The sequence below is a fragment of the Zeus faber genome, assembly GCF_960531495.2.
Source record: "Zeus faber genome assembly, chromosome: 4".
NCBI lineage: Eukaryota > Metazoa > Chordata > Actinopteri > Zeiformes > Zeidae > Zeus > Zeus faber.
This window is the reverse complement of record NC_137191.1, coordinates 28,292,105-28,305,959: the sequence shown is the minus strand read 5'-3', so window position 1 is coordinate 28,305,959 and position 13,855 is coordinate 28,292,105. Positions and strand designations below refer to the sequence as shown.

At 43.4% G+C, this 13,855-nt stretch overlaps 3 protein-coding genes across 3 annotated transcripts in view; 2 read left to right on the top strand and 1 right to left on the bottom strand.

Annotated features, from left to right (window-relative positions):
• LOC307228656 (inactive rhomboid protein 2-like) overlaps positions 1-2,712 on the top strand; it is a 44,912-nt gene extending 42,200 nt beyond the window's left edge. The window contains exon 19 of the mRNA XM_079998396.1: positions 166-2,712. Coding sequence (XP_079854522.1) covers positions 166-597 — 432 coding nt within the window. The 3' untranslated portion in view covers positions 598-2,712. The remainder of the gene's footprint in view (positions 1-165) is intronic.
• A 1,280-nt stretch (positions 2,713-3,992) lies between these two features.
• aanat1 (arylalkylamine N-acetyltransferase 1) lies at positions 3,993-6,350 on the bottom strand (the record flags this gene model as incomplete). Its single annotated transcript, XM_079999530.1, has 3 exons — positions 3,993-4,298; positions 5,231-5,385; positions 6,212-6,350. The coding sequence occupies 3 exons, from the start codon at positions 6,348-6,350 to the stop codon at positions 3,993-3,995; spliced, it is 600 nt and encodes a 199-aa protein (XP_079855656.1).
• Positions 6,351-8,649: 2,299 nt separating this feature from the next.
• The window catches only part of ube2o (ubiquitin-conjugating enzyme E2O), a gene marked incomplete at both ends in the record, with an annotated part of 40,078 nt that continues 34,872 nt past the window's right edge, over positions 8,650-13,855 (top strand). The window contains one exon of the mRNA XM_079999264.1: positions 8,650-9,072. Coding sequence (XP_079855390.1) covers positions 8,650-9,072 — 423 coding nt within the window. The remainder of the gene's footprint in view (positions 9,073-13,855) is intronic.

Sequence of the window (13,855 nt, the reverse complement as noted above, 5' to 3'; positions counted from 1 at the left end):
AGATGAAAATGATTTGTAATTTGCCAAGTGGATCTTGATATCCAATTATGGAAATATGTATAAAACAAATACATCAAAGGGGGACAGGTCTTCAAATGGTAAAACCATATCAAATGCCAAAATCAAGTTGTTCTTTCATATGTGTCTCTCCCTCTGCCCATCCAGGTGGGTCCGGCAGGGTCCCAGTTCGGCCTGCTCGCTTGCCTGTTCGTGGAGCTCTTCCAGGGCTGGCAGATGCTGGAGAAGCCCTGGAAGGCCTTCCTCAAGCTGCTGGGCATCGTCCTCTTCCTCTTCCTGTGCGGCCTGCTGCCGTGGATCGACAACATCGCCCACATCTTCGGGTTCCTCAGCGGGCTGCTGCTTTCCTTTGCCTTCCTGCCCTACGTCTCCTTCGGGACGTTCGACCAGTACCGCAAGCGCGCCCTCATCGTGCTGTCGCTGCTGGTCTACCTGGGGCTCTTCTCCTCGCTCATCGTGTGGTTCTACATCTACCCCATTAACTGGCACTGGCTGGAGCACCTCACCTGCCTGCCCTTCACCAGCAAGTTCTGTGAGAAGTATGACATCGACCACGACATTGGCCACGTGGTGCACTAGAGCCTGGCGGGAAGAACTTTCACTTGGACCTGCCCAAAGCGCTTGTGGGACGCAGGCTGTAAACCCGCCAATGAAACAATGTTTTTCCAGGTCAAGTGAAAGGCGATTCGAGAGCATTTCAACTGTTTTTAAATGAACTTTTCAGACTTCTTAAAAAATTGAACATGTTAATTTAATGGCTCTGGTCCTTGCCTATTTGACCTCCCAAAGGTCGGCAATGTTCTCACGGCTTTCCAGGTCCTAAGAAACCCAACGACAGCGTGAGACTCTCTGAAGGCAAAAAAAACAAAACAAAAAAAAAAAAATACAAACTGAAGGACCTCGAGGAAGAGAGAGTTGGAGAGCCATCTGATGACTTCATTGAATGGCTTTGTCTTCGGTGCCAATGGATCGGAATGACGTTCTTCTCAATACGTATTCTCTTCTTACAGAGTAAGAAGAGAATACGTATCGAGTCATTTCAAGACTATTCCTCGGTTCTTCATGAAGAAGTGAATAGCTCGGTCGGAAGACAGTTCAAGGCCACGGCACTGCTGGTGGAAAATAATACTCACTGGAACTCCATGAAGCCCATGGGTGCGGTGTGGGGCGGTTCATAAGGAACACTGATGCCACTGCCACGACGCTGTGATGTCATATGCACTTCATAATCTGATGAGACGGTGCAACCTATCATCACCTGATGCCTATTTCACTGTTTTTGTTTTTGTAACACTGGATGTTTTTGAGACGGTATAACTATCACTCCGTTCTGCAACGTTTCAAATATTTATCGTTTTTTTGTGTTTTTGTTTTTTTTGTTTGTCAAACTTACAGGCATTGAATAATGTTCTGTAAGATTGACAGGAGTTCTATGTGTTTGTTTGGCAGCACTTGTGTAGGTTTAAGTTACATAAAAAGAAATGCTTGTTTAGGCAAGATTATAATCAAAAAGAACCACTGGCTGCCTTACAATAATTTTGAGGTTTTACAAAATCCATATGGATATCGAATACTTTTTCGGTATTAAAGCGATTTCAAAGGGCGTTTAATTTAAACGTGGTTTTCTGCTGTTGTTTTGTCAATGTTCTTTTGACCGTGTCCCTAAAGCACAATTAAGTTGAAATATCTATATGTCAGGTCTATATTCAGGATGAACTCACTCAAGGGGCATTTAAGTTCTGTCAGGAAATGCATTTTTCTCTCCTCTAACACTTAGTGGAAGCAAATAACCAATATACTGTCCGTGCCTTGTTTAATTGTTACAAAGCGTTATTCATGTTTTACCCTGAACCTGACGCTGTTGCTGAAGAGGCTGTATGTTGTTGTTTTGCTGACGTTATGTGGGCTTTCCTTTTCAAACTCCTCAAGCAGTACCGTGGCCATTCTAAGGAGGTGTTTGGGACATAGGATTTCCTCGAGTGGCTGGCGAAAGCTAATCTTCAGACAAAAACCCAGTCATACCCTTGCCCTGTGAGGCATTTCTATTGATTTGCTGTTGTGCCTCTGGAGCAGCTTGGTCAAGGTACAGGTGATTACAGGGACTACTAATACTGGTTGGGTAGTGTAACTCACATGCAAATAGACTTGAACTGGTATTTGTAGGACGCATGTTGTTGTTTTTTTAACAACTAAGAGTTCTGCCCAGTGTTACCCCTCTGAGCTAGCTGCTCAGAAGGTAAGGTCAGCTACTGTTGCGTTGAGGATTGATTTGGAGAGGGAGTCCTTTACTGTTTAACAGTGTTACTCACATGATATTTGACTGTATGCTGGATAACAGAATGCTTTTAGAAGTTGTTGTTTTTTTGTTTGTTTTTTTCTTCAAGTTGTCCACCCGAAATAGCGAGAAGGACGTTTAATTCCGTTTCATATTTTACAGTACACATCGCAGTGCCTTTTTGTTCCGAAATTAGACTATTTGACTTGAGCTTTACTGTGTGCACCCGTCACACTACGTCTGCATCCGGACCAAAATTATTTGTCTTTTCTATTTATTCGTTTTGGAGGGGGGGAAAAAGGAACGTTGTCGGATGGATTTAAAAGGGCGAGGGGCCGTGGTGCTGTACTGTTCTGAGTTGTTTAATTAATTTAAAACAATTTTTTTTATTGGAATATCTTGAAACACTTTATGTCAAAGCAGACTTGTTAAAATAAATATAATTTCAGAAATTGAGTTTGTGCATGGATTCCTGGTCTTCCAGCACCTGCCAAATGACACATCATGTACGCTGGAGGCTTAGGGGAAAGCAGGCCAGCCTGTTTGTTGTATTGTTCTCAGGTCTCAAATTTCTTGTTCAGATTTGACTGCAAATTTGTAAAAAGCCAAGTGCTAACAATTTAACTATCATTATTTTACATTGGGGGGTAAAAATAAAAAGAGGAAACTGCTGTATTACAAAATGAAACTTTATTTAGTGAAGGGCAGGTAATAATAAGTCTTGATTCAAGACTTAAGGAGGCAGAGGTGTGGTGATTGTCTACAAGGCGAAGGCGGTCGAGAAGGCGACTGTATTCATTTCTTTTTCTTTTTAAATACAATTTATCCTAAAACTTGACAATTTTCTATAATTTTGTTTATAATAGATCGCGATGTTGGAGCAGGCGTTACGGCCCAGTTAAGGTATGCCCAAGTTAATCCTGCTTAATCCAGTTAAGGGGCTCTGAGGGTCTCGGCTGCCAAACCATTCTAGCTGTGTCACTGTTGCCTACATCTCCTCCGACATCTCATGGGCTTCCATGGTGGGGATAATAAATATAGTAATTTAACATTGTCAAGTTTCTATAGCTGCCCATTAGTTTTAAAGGCAAACTGTACAGACTATTAAGCAGAAAGCCACATGGAGATGCAGGTTAATTTCACCGCAAGACACCCAGCTAAGGGGAGAAATACAATGTCCAGTATTTTGAAACACATTCATAATGACTTTTTTTTTTTTTCTTTTATCATCGGTGTACTCATATAGTGTGGGCATAATGATACATCATCGCCACCACACTTGCACGTCTATTTATCCTACGAATAAATGCCCGGCATTTATACGAAAAAATAAAAACATAAATGACAATCTTATGCAAAATAGACAACCAAAAAAAATGATGTTCGAAATGTCTGGTGAAACTTTCAATTTCTTTTTTTATGCTCTATGACTTTCTGTTTGCTGCATCTTTATAGCACTAACTAGAGAGTAAGCATCTGACAGAATTTTGTATTTTGTGTCCAGATGCATTTTAGAGAGAAAGCTGCCGTGGGCATTGAGTGACAGTTACCCGTAATGTCCCGCCCTCCACAGCATACTTACTTCACACACATCTAGTGGTGAAATACAACCTCCGTGTCTCATATATGAATCAGATTTCCTCCCGACCGCCCGGGGCCAAAACGACAGTCTACCTTATTGCTGACCTGTGTTCAGATTTCAGCAGCCGCTGTTACGCCGCATAAAGGCGTGGCCCCTGACGGGGTAGAACATCTCGATGAAGGTGAGGGGCCCCACGGTGATCTCGCTGGGGCCCTGCACCTTGAATCCCGACTTCTGGTAGAAGGGCACCAGGAGGTCCTCGCACATGAGCACGGCACGCCGCACGTAGGGCAGGCAGCGCAGGTACTGCAGGTAGCGCCACATCAGGATGGAGCCTTTGCCCTGCTGCCGGAACGTCCGGTGCACGGCGAGCACGTGGATGTGCACAGTCGAGCCATGGGGCTTGTGGAGGGTCAGGGCGTCCTGAGGGGAAATCAAGGCATTTATCAATTTGTCACACAAATGAAGATGCCACATTACCCTTACTTAATACTTAATCGAGGACGTGATAACATTTACTCTCCTCGCAATGCCACTATGTACTGCATGTCATGTTAAAGTTGAGTGGGTGAAGTGTATATCTCGCTTTCTCTTTGGAATACTTCTCAACTCCTAATTTGATATCTGAATTTGAAATAAGAAATATATGTTTGCAGGGGCTAAGGATCACACACTCGGTATGCAGTAAACTAGTGAGGCAAGACTGGCGAATGATTAGTTTGTATGGAACAAATGTAACTGTGTGACTCGGTAACAGCAGCCAGAAACACAGGCTTTCATGGAGCCAGAATCTGGTTTTGCCAAACAAAGAGAGCGGCGAGCCACGCGTGAGCCTCAAGCAACCGAGCAACAAGCCCAACAAGCTGCATCTGTGAGAGCGACTTGCGAACGGAAAATATTTACAGAGGGTTAAAATAACGTGAAAAAAAAGAAGTAATATGGCCTAATTCATATTGAATGTGATTGATTTGCACTTTGCATTCCACCGAAATAGATCATTGCGACCAAATTAAATGATTTCTATGAAAATTCCATTCATGACTCTGAGCCAAACCCTCTCCTCTGTCTTTGGTTCATCCATTCAGGAAGTCCTCGCTCGCCTTTCACCAACTGAACCAAACAGCCGAAGAGTTGGGAAAAATCGAACGACACTTTTTACCGAGTGACTCGTCTGAACCGAATCCCCAAGAATGCGCCGAACCTTTCGTGCCCGCATACACTCGGTTTGAATTCCTCAGAACCCCCTGCTGCGTTGATGAGGAATTGGGTGTCGCATGGTGGCATCAAGCGGTTATCCAATGGTTGATGATCTCTTGACACTACGTCTGTCACAGCTAGAGTGACGAGCGTCTCACCATGGTCAGCCTCTCCTGGTCCCACAGGGAACCGATGACGAAAGCCACCAGGCGTCCCTCCTCGAACCAGCCCAGCGACAGCTCAGGACACAGGGTGAGGAAGTGACGCACCTCGTCCAAGTGGAGAGGGCACTCACCCGACACCGAGATGAATGCTGGAGGGGAGGGGAGGGGAGCGGGGGCAACAAGGGGTTAGGGTAATATGCAAAAAATATATATATAAAGCAGAAAAATAAATAAAAAATACACGACCCAACAGTGTTAACAGGTGTGAGGATTACACTGAAAAAGTTGTCATTGGGGCTATAAAATAGATTAATTAAAATGTTTCTATCTGATATATACTTTAGGTTTTCACAAATTTAACACTTAAAATGTGAGTCCATATACACTATATACAATAAAGAGCTCACAATTTTAAGCATTTTTTTTTTTTAAGTTGATCTTGACTCATTTTTTTTCAGTGTATATGGTCAGCCACATCTTATCATAATTCTCAGAATATATATTGACAAATATAAAGGATACATAGGGAACATCTGGGGGGGAGGGGATAAAAGTAGCCTATTAATATATTATTTTTAGGTTTTCTCAACTTAAAACGTGGTGTTAATTTCAAGTTGGGAACAGATAAGACATATTGACGTATTAGATTTTTTCGTAGATTTTATATATATATATATATATATATATATATATATATATATATTGGGGGAGTCGAAAAATAACCTCCACAAAAATGTGACTTGTGTTGCGTAGACAGTGGACAAACTTTTGAAGATTTTAAGATAATTACATCCTATCTTTACTTTTGCTTGATGTATTTTACGCTTTATAGAAAGAAATTTGAATTGTCCCTTGCGTATGGAAGGTGAACAAACCCACTCCCCTTTCCCATAATGAAAGTCTCAAGTTCCATACAATAGACAAAAGCACGTCAATAGCATATTGGCGTGCAAGCGTGAAAAGGGCAGCGCTTACCTTCTCTCTCTATCTCGAACACACTGATGGCGTCCTCGGGACTGAGGGAGCGGAACTCGCTGGCGGGCAGTGTGTGCCTGCGGCCCTGCGGCCCCGGGGAGCGCATGTGGAGAGGCTTCAGGCCGCTCACCAGCGACATGCCCGAAGAACAACTTTTTTTTTTTTTTGTCAACTTTCAAGTCTTGGATGTTTCTCCCTCGGGGATGGATGGATCGCGGATGGTCTTCCACTCTAAATGTGGCTCTTGATGCGGCTCCTGGGTCGGAGTTGCGCACCTTGAGCGCTTTATACCCTCCGCTGGTTAATAAAGCGCGCGGGTCATAATCCCACAGGTTAGGAAGGGAGGTGCTGGTGTTTCGAATTAGGGTTAGGTCCACGTCATGCCACCTCCAAGGCTCGGATTGTACACGTCGAATCGATATATATATCTATATATATATATCTATATATATATATCTATATATATATATATATATATATATGTATGTATGTATGTATGTATGTATGTATGTATGTATGTATGTATGTATGTATGTATGTATGTATGTGTGTGTGTGTGTGTGTGTGTGTGTGTGTGTGTGTGTATCGATATATATGTATATATGTATACTGTGTATATGTGTGTGTGTGTGTATATATATATATATATATATATACAGGTACTCCTCACTTAACGCCCTGTTTAACGACCGTTCGGACTTACGACCGACTCCAGTCCGTATCGTGCGCTGCGTACAATGCACAACGCTGCGTCTCAGCGTCAGGCATCTAATCTCATAACACTTTATTTACTATATGCACTATACAGTATACGCTCCCTATATTATATACACTGTATACATGTCATCTCATCACCGTTCTCAGTCTCAGTCTCGTTCCCCGCAGTCTGTCAGTATTCACTACACTAGCGTTCGCAATGGCTACGCCCCCGTACCCGGAAATAACACGGGTCCTCGCTTAACGACCTGGTCCGAGGAACGGAACTCGGTCGTTAAGTGAGGTGTGCCTGTATGTGTGTGTGTGTGTGTGTGTGTGTGTGTGTATATATATATATATATATATACACATGTGTATATGTATACATGTGTATATACATGTATATATATATGTGTGTGTATGAACGTATATATATATATATATATATAATAAAACATAAAGAATATATATAAAACTATGAAAATATATAAAGATATAAAGATATAGACATCTTTTAATCAAAAAAGAACAAACAAAACAAAATAAATAAATAAATATAATAAGAATGTAAAGTAAAATCAAAATAGCTAAATATACACAAATAGACGAAAATACATAACAGAAATAGTCAAATATATACAGTATTATATATACAGAATACAAATGCTATTCTATGCACAACACGTATCGAATCATATGTAATTATGATTCTTTTTTGGAAGTTATTTCCCCTTTGCGGCTCAAATAAACGGAAACGTTCCGGAGACGAAGCGATCGCTGTCCGTGTCGTCGCGTCCACGCACGAACAGGAACACGGGGCGCACTGACGCCTGGCGGCAGCTGCGAGTGCGCGGTGCTGAAAGTCAACGTATTGAAGAATAAGGACAAATCCTAAAACATGCAGGTCGGATTATACGCTGCGCGATATTACACGAGCAGACTTACATAGGGACATACCAAAAAGGAAACAACTGGGGAATAAATATATATATTTAAAAATATGTAAATAAATACATATTTAGAAGAAATCCTGTAAATTAGAGCCAATCGGATTACAAGTTTGAAAGGATAGAAACAACGACCAAAGTACTAACTATACTTTCTCAACTGCTGTAACGTCATTATGACGTGATTTGTGGAATGTTGCGCTTTTATTGTCACAGTCTGATTGGATGGGACAATCAATTTATGGTACGATCATTATATAAATGATTATATCGTAATATCATTGTTATATAGACAACTATATCGAAAGAACAGAGGCAATGGGACATATTTAAGGAAATCGACCGATTTCCGAGTTGCCCTGGAACGCAGCATAATCAGGGCGCGCTGTAAGAACGTGACGTCATTGTGCCTCGTTTGTAGTCATTTTCGCCCTTTTCGTCGTCTGGTTTTATAGCAGAGTCAACGTGAGGTCAGGCGCGAGGAGCATCCGTGGCGCTTATTTCTGCTCGTGTAAAAAAAACACACCCTCAAAATAGAAAAATGTTGAGCAGATGCGATCGAGACGTTCCCGATAATGACGTCATCCGCACGCTCCCAACCGCCGCTTGCTGGGATCGCAGCACGCGCTCGCGACCGCGCGGCTGTCGGCGTCACGCTCCGTAGCGACGTCACCGCGTAAAGCACGTGCACCACCCCGGGCTCCGGGTCCCTTTCCCCCCCCGCCCCGCTCCCCGCATCCTCACTCCCTGACAGCGGCGGCGGCGGCAGCAGCAGCAGCAGCAGCAGCAGCAGCGATGGCGGAGCCCGTAGCATCAGCAGCATCCCCCACCACCCTCTCCCCGGCGGCCAGCCCGGGCTCGGAGCCTCCCTCCTCCGCGGCGGACGGCGGCTCCCAGCGGCTGCTCTTCTCCCACGACCTGGTTTCGGGCCGGTACCGCGACTCCGTCCGCTTTGGCCTGGTGCGGATGATACACGGCGAGGAGGAATTTAATTCGGACTCGGACCTCGACGACGACGGCGGAGGAGGAGGAGGTGGAGGTGGAGGAGGAGGAGGAGGGAGAGGCGGAGGCGGAGGCGGAGGCGGCGGAGGTGGACGCATCCCGGCCAGCTCGGACACGGAGAGCGGGGCGGAGAACCGGAGCCGGCCTCTCGGGAGGGGGTTCGTCCGAGTGCAGTGGTACCCCGACGGAGGGAAGCAGGACATCCGGGAGACAAAGGTGAGTCCCCCCCCCACCTCCCACGGCCTAGTGTCTTCAGACGGGACCGAGTGCCGGGCCACTTATTCGGGAATAATGTGCACTTGTTTATCCACACACCCAGAGGGCTAGCATCAAGCTAGCTGCCTGGCTAGCTTTCATCCAGCAGAGCATGCTTGCTTGCTAGCTAGCAGTGTAGCTCTGTGCTGTAGTGCTGGGTGTAGATAATGATGTATTTATATTCACCTGTATCATTGCGCCACTTGCGCTGCACGCTGTTCATTATAATGATTGTTGTTGTTGTTGGTGTTATTATTATTGTTGTTATTACTGTTATTAGTACTGTTATTATTTCCCCTGAACATAAACTGTACATAATGTGTTGCCTATTGTACATACACTTGGCCCTTTTGTCAAATGTCTTCTCATCGCCATTGACTCGAGCAGTGGGTTTAAAATGACATCATCAAGAAGGATGTATGTAGAATTAAAAGGACAAGTGTACAATTTAGAATCGAGGGTTGGACAATAACACTTGGGCCAATAACTCCCAAGCTGTAACACTTTCACAAACGGCTAAGTCACACCCAGTTGAGCCATGACTGTGGACATATTCATCACATCTCCTCAACATCCGTTACTTATGTTTCACAGCCTTGCTGACTTTTGTTCCTCCCTCTCTTTCCTCGTCAGGGCTTGACGTGAAGCTTTTTAAGCGGAGATGTTTTACTTGCCTGATAGCCAAACGTACTTGTCCGAAATGGAAAATGTAGGCCCATTAAAAAATAAATAAATAAATAAAACCAACAGGCATTTGGACAATTATAATAAATGATGAAAGTCCAAAACATACAATTAACAGGTAACACTTACAATATATAAGGTATACAGCACAGTAGCAATCCGATCGCCAGGGGGGCAGCAGGAGTGAGAGGGGGCGGGGGGATTACATCACAACACCCCAGTGAAATGCCAGCATGGATGATGTGTTCTAAATATTGAGGGGGGCCGTATCACCTGACACGAATCAACCTCACTAAACACAATCTTGGCTCGTAAACAATAACTATTTAGAGGTATAGATCTCTCCAGCGAACAAAGCTAAATGAGAATTGTAACTGAACCATTCAAATGCTCTTCACTCTGTTAGAAGACAATGGAACCAGTGCCTACCAGCACTTCTCGCAAGCTGCCAGTACTCAGTTCTGCCCTCTCAATTGGACATATTGTTAAATATATCATTTAATTGCATTGGAGGGGATATTTTCTTTAAATTATTCGAACCCACAAGCTGCAAACTGTTATGTTCGGATAACGCTAGAGATCAAATTAATTTTTCACTTGCCCGATCGGACAACTGCATGAGGCATTCCACTTGCCTGAACACAGAGTTTACTTGCCGCGGGCAAGCGTTAGTGTTGAGCCCTGATCATACTTGTATGACTGCATGTGAGGAATAAAAAAAATCTTGAATTAAAATCTTGAATTTTGCATCTGGATTGGACTGGAGCAAACCGGGCTAAATTGGGTTATTCCACCTCCTCCACCATATATACCAGACTCCCTGGATAATTTTCAGAGATTCGTGTAAACTACATTGTCATGAGGGCTGTTACGATCATGACATTTTAGTTGCAGATTAATTGTCATACAAATAATTGTTGGTAAATATCTGATTGTCTTTTATATTCATTATATGGTACTATTGTGGATATGTATGTGTTACTACACTCATTTGGTGTGCGTTATTGTGAAATAATTCACATTCTCCTTAGGAAGAAAAGCCACAAATACTGGAACATACAGATTTGGGTAGATGGTTGATTTGCCTCAACCCAACTGACCAAAACGTTTGATTGTTAGAATCAAACGTTTTGGTCAGTTGAAAATTCCCATGGAATTTGGATGAAAATCTGAGTTAGATCTAAAGGTCAAGCCATTTAACTGTGTGACAGTTCAGGCTTCCACAGTGACCCCGTAACTCGTGTAAACCCCCAGAAGAAGTTTCTGGCTACTCTCCTCGTCCCATTATTACGCGCTGCCCTCCTTTAACCCCCCCCCCCTTTGACCTCATTCCATCACCAAAACCAAACGGGACAATGGTATAGTCCAACCAGCAAAAAAAAAAAAAAATAGAAATTTTGCTGCTGTGGAAAGAAAAAGGAGCTCTCTAGGGTCACATTCAAATTGTCACAAGGGTTTACAAATTATGGATCTAGAACAAACCCCCCGCCCCCTTTTTTTTTTTTTTTGAGTGGCCCCGCACATGAGCAGAATAGACTTGTTTCAGGATTCTCCGTTACCTTGTCAAGTACTTTCAATGAGTAAAATTCTGGCCCAAGAGGCCGCTATCATGGGATGACTCATCAGTCCACCAATGACTAGCATGTTTTTCTGCCAGGAGAGCTATTATTGTGTATTATTTCTGGGTCAGTACAAGTCACATTGTGTGTGTGTGTATGTGTATGTGTATGTGTATGTGTATGTGTATATATGTGTGTGTGTGTGTGTGTGTGTGTGTGTGTGTGTGTGTGTGTGTGTGTGTGTGTGTGTGTGTGTGTGTGTGTGTGTGTGTGTGTGTGTGTGTGTGTGTGTGTGTGTGTGTGTGTGTGTGTGTGTGTGTGTGATGAATTTGGTTTGACCTATCTGCGCACGCCACCTGCCCCCTTTCAGTCGGTGTGTCCTCGGTCGCATATATCCTGGAAATCTTGTCAAGCGTCTAATTAATAATTCATGTCCTCTTTTCTGCAGTATGCAAAGTTGTCTATCTTCACTTTAGTGTGCGCTCAGAATCTCAAGAAGCAACTGCTGTTTGTCTCTCACTGTCTTCACACAAGTTAATTTTAATTTTTATTCTGGGCAGGTAGAACCGTTTTTCAGACGTTCTGCCACACTTCCTTCAGGTTTACCAGGGTTAAGAATAAATGGCTGGATGGCAAGTTCTTGAAAGACAAGCATATAGTAGACTTGGTATTTTTAAGTTTTTTCATAGTAGTCTAATCAAAAAAAATAAAATAAAATTTTTTTTTCAACATTTTTAGCGCTCATTAGTGGAGTGTCCGTACTTTTGCAGCACCCATGCATTTTACGCACATGTCTGCTTCACATACTCCACACTTATTCCTTTAATTAATGTACTATTGGCTACATAGCACCTGTCCTGCCTCAGCTAGATGTTGAGCGACTTTCTCTATCATTGTGAGAGACGCAGCAAAATGAAAACATTCAGTGGCAAACGTTCATTCTGCAGGTTCTTTCGATCCTTCTTTCCCCTTGAAATGATGCTCCATAGCCTACTGTTTTGGTCTGTGTTCATTACTGATTTAACACCACCTCCTTGAAAAAAACCCTGCATCAACTCTGCATTGTCTACCTTCTGTTTCTTGAGTAGTGGCCGGCAGGGGAAAGCCAAACCCCCAGTATTCAAGTTTCTGACCTACATCCACCATGGCCAACACAACTCGCCATAAACAATTCTGTTTCATCCAGTCTTTTAAATTGCCTTCTTTGGTTTCAACTTCAGCTCCACAGTTCCAAAAACAAACCCCCAAAGCGTCCCAGTACTTTGTTTTGGTCTCGGGTTGTGGGGGCGATGGAGCCGAGAGTGGGTAGTTTTGTGACTTGTCATTCAAATTTAGAAAATGCCTCCTGAAACATAAATTTTTTATTTTAGTCATGTGTGGCGTACGGCTTTTATTTTTTTTAAATATTCCTTTTGTTACTCAGAAATTTGACTTGCTTCAATTGGGGTTGGAGAATAACACAAGAGTAACGGTGGAAATTCACACATCCACCCCGCGCTCTGTATTCTCTGAATGGGGACCTGGCGATCTATTGCTTTACTTTTTCCTTCTCATACAATCCCTGCCCCATGACATTTTAAAAGCTCTTTCAAAGGTAAAGTACCTGGCTTGCATCTCCACCTGTGCACAGTTATCAGTGTGAACACTCTGCTCGCCTGATGCTGTGTTTTCACAGCATGTGAGGCTTCAGTCCAGCCAGGGACCTTTCTAGGTAGAAGCAGCAGCCCATAGTCTTTCTAGGGGGAGGATGTTGAACTTGGTTTTATTTGGGAAGGCCAACTGAGCCCTATGTGCTTTTGTATGGAACTTTTGGATACCTTCTGTTTTAAATTTACATAAATCTGATGAAATGGGGTCCTTGGCCGAATGCATATGAAATGAGGGTCCTTGATATAAAAATGTTGAGAATCAGTGGGTGAGACGTTCAGGTCTCGACAAGTCCCAATCAGCAAGCAAGTCATGCTATACGATTTTAAAATCTCTAGTCACGACTGTGAGGATGGATTAGGTATTGGAGAGGGCGGAACTGGTCAAGGAGATTGGGAAACAAAGTCGGGTCACTGCACTCGACATCTGTGCTGTCACTAAGTGGAACACCCTAGCATGGGTTTGAAAAATCCTTCCACACTACTAGGCAATACACACACTAATTATATTGTTGTTCACAATGCTCATTGCTCTTCCCACGGCCCTTGACAGTCAGTTAGGGTCCAAATAGGGCCCATTGCATGCAGTCTGAGTGGGCCTTTACTAAAGCACATTTTTATCTTTAAGGTATCTAGCACTACAGTCTCCACTGGGGCAGTACAACTGCGGTGTCCCTAATGAGTTATTTTTGAGTGTGGACTAAGATTGTCATTTTCCTCACAAAGCTTACGTCTGGCCCCCACATCAAACCCCAAATGAGCAGGTGGCAACAGTGCCCTTTCTTTCTTTTTGTACACCACGCATAGTCATCCACAATGGAGCTGGTCGTGAGCCTAATAATCTGTTGATGTTGT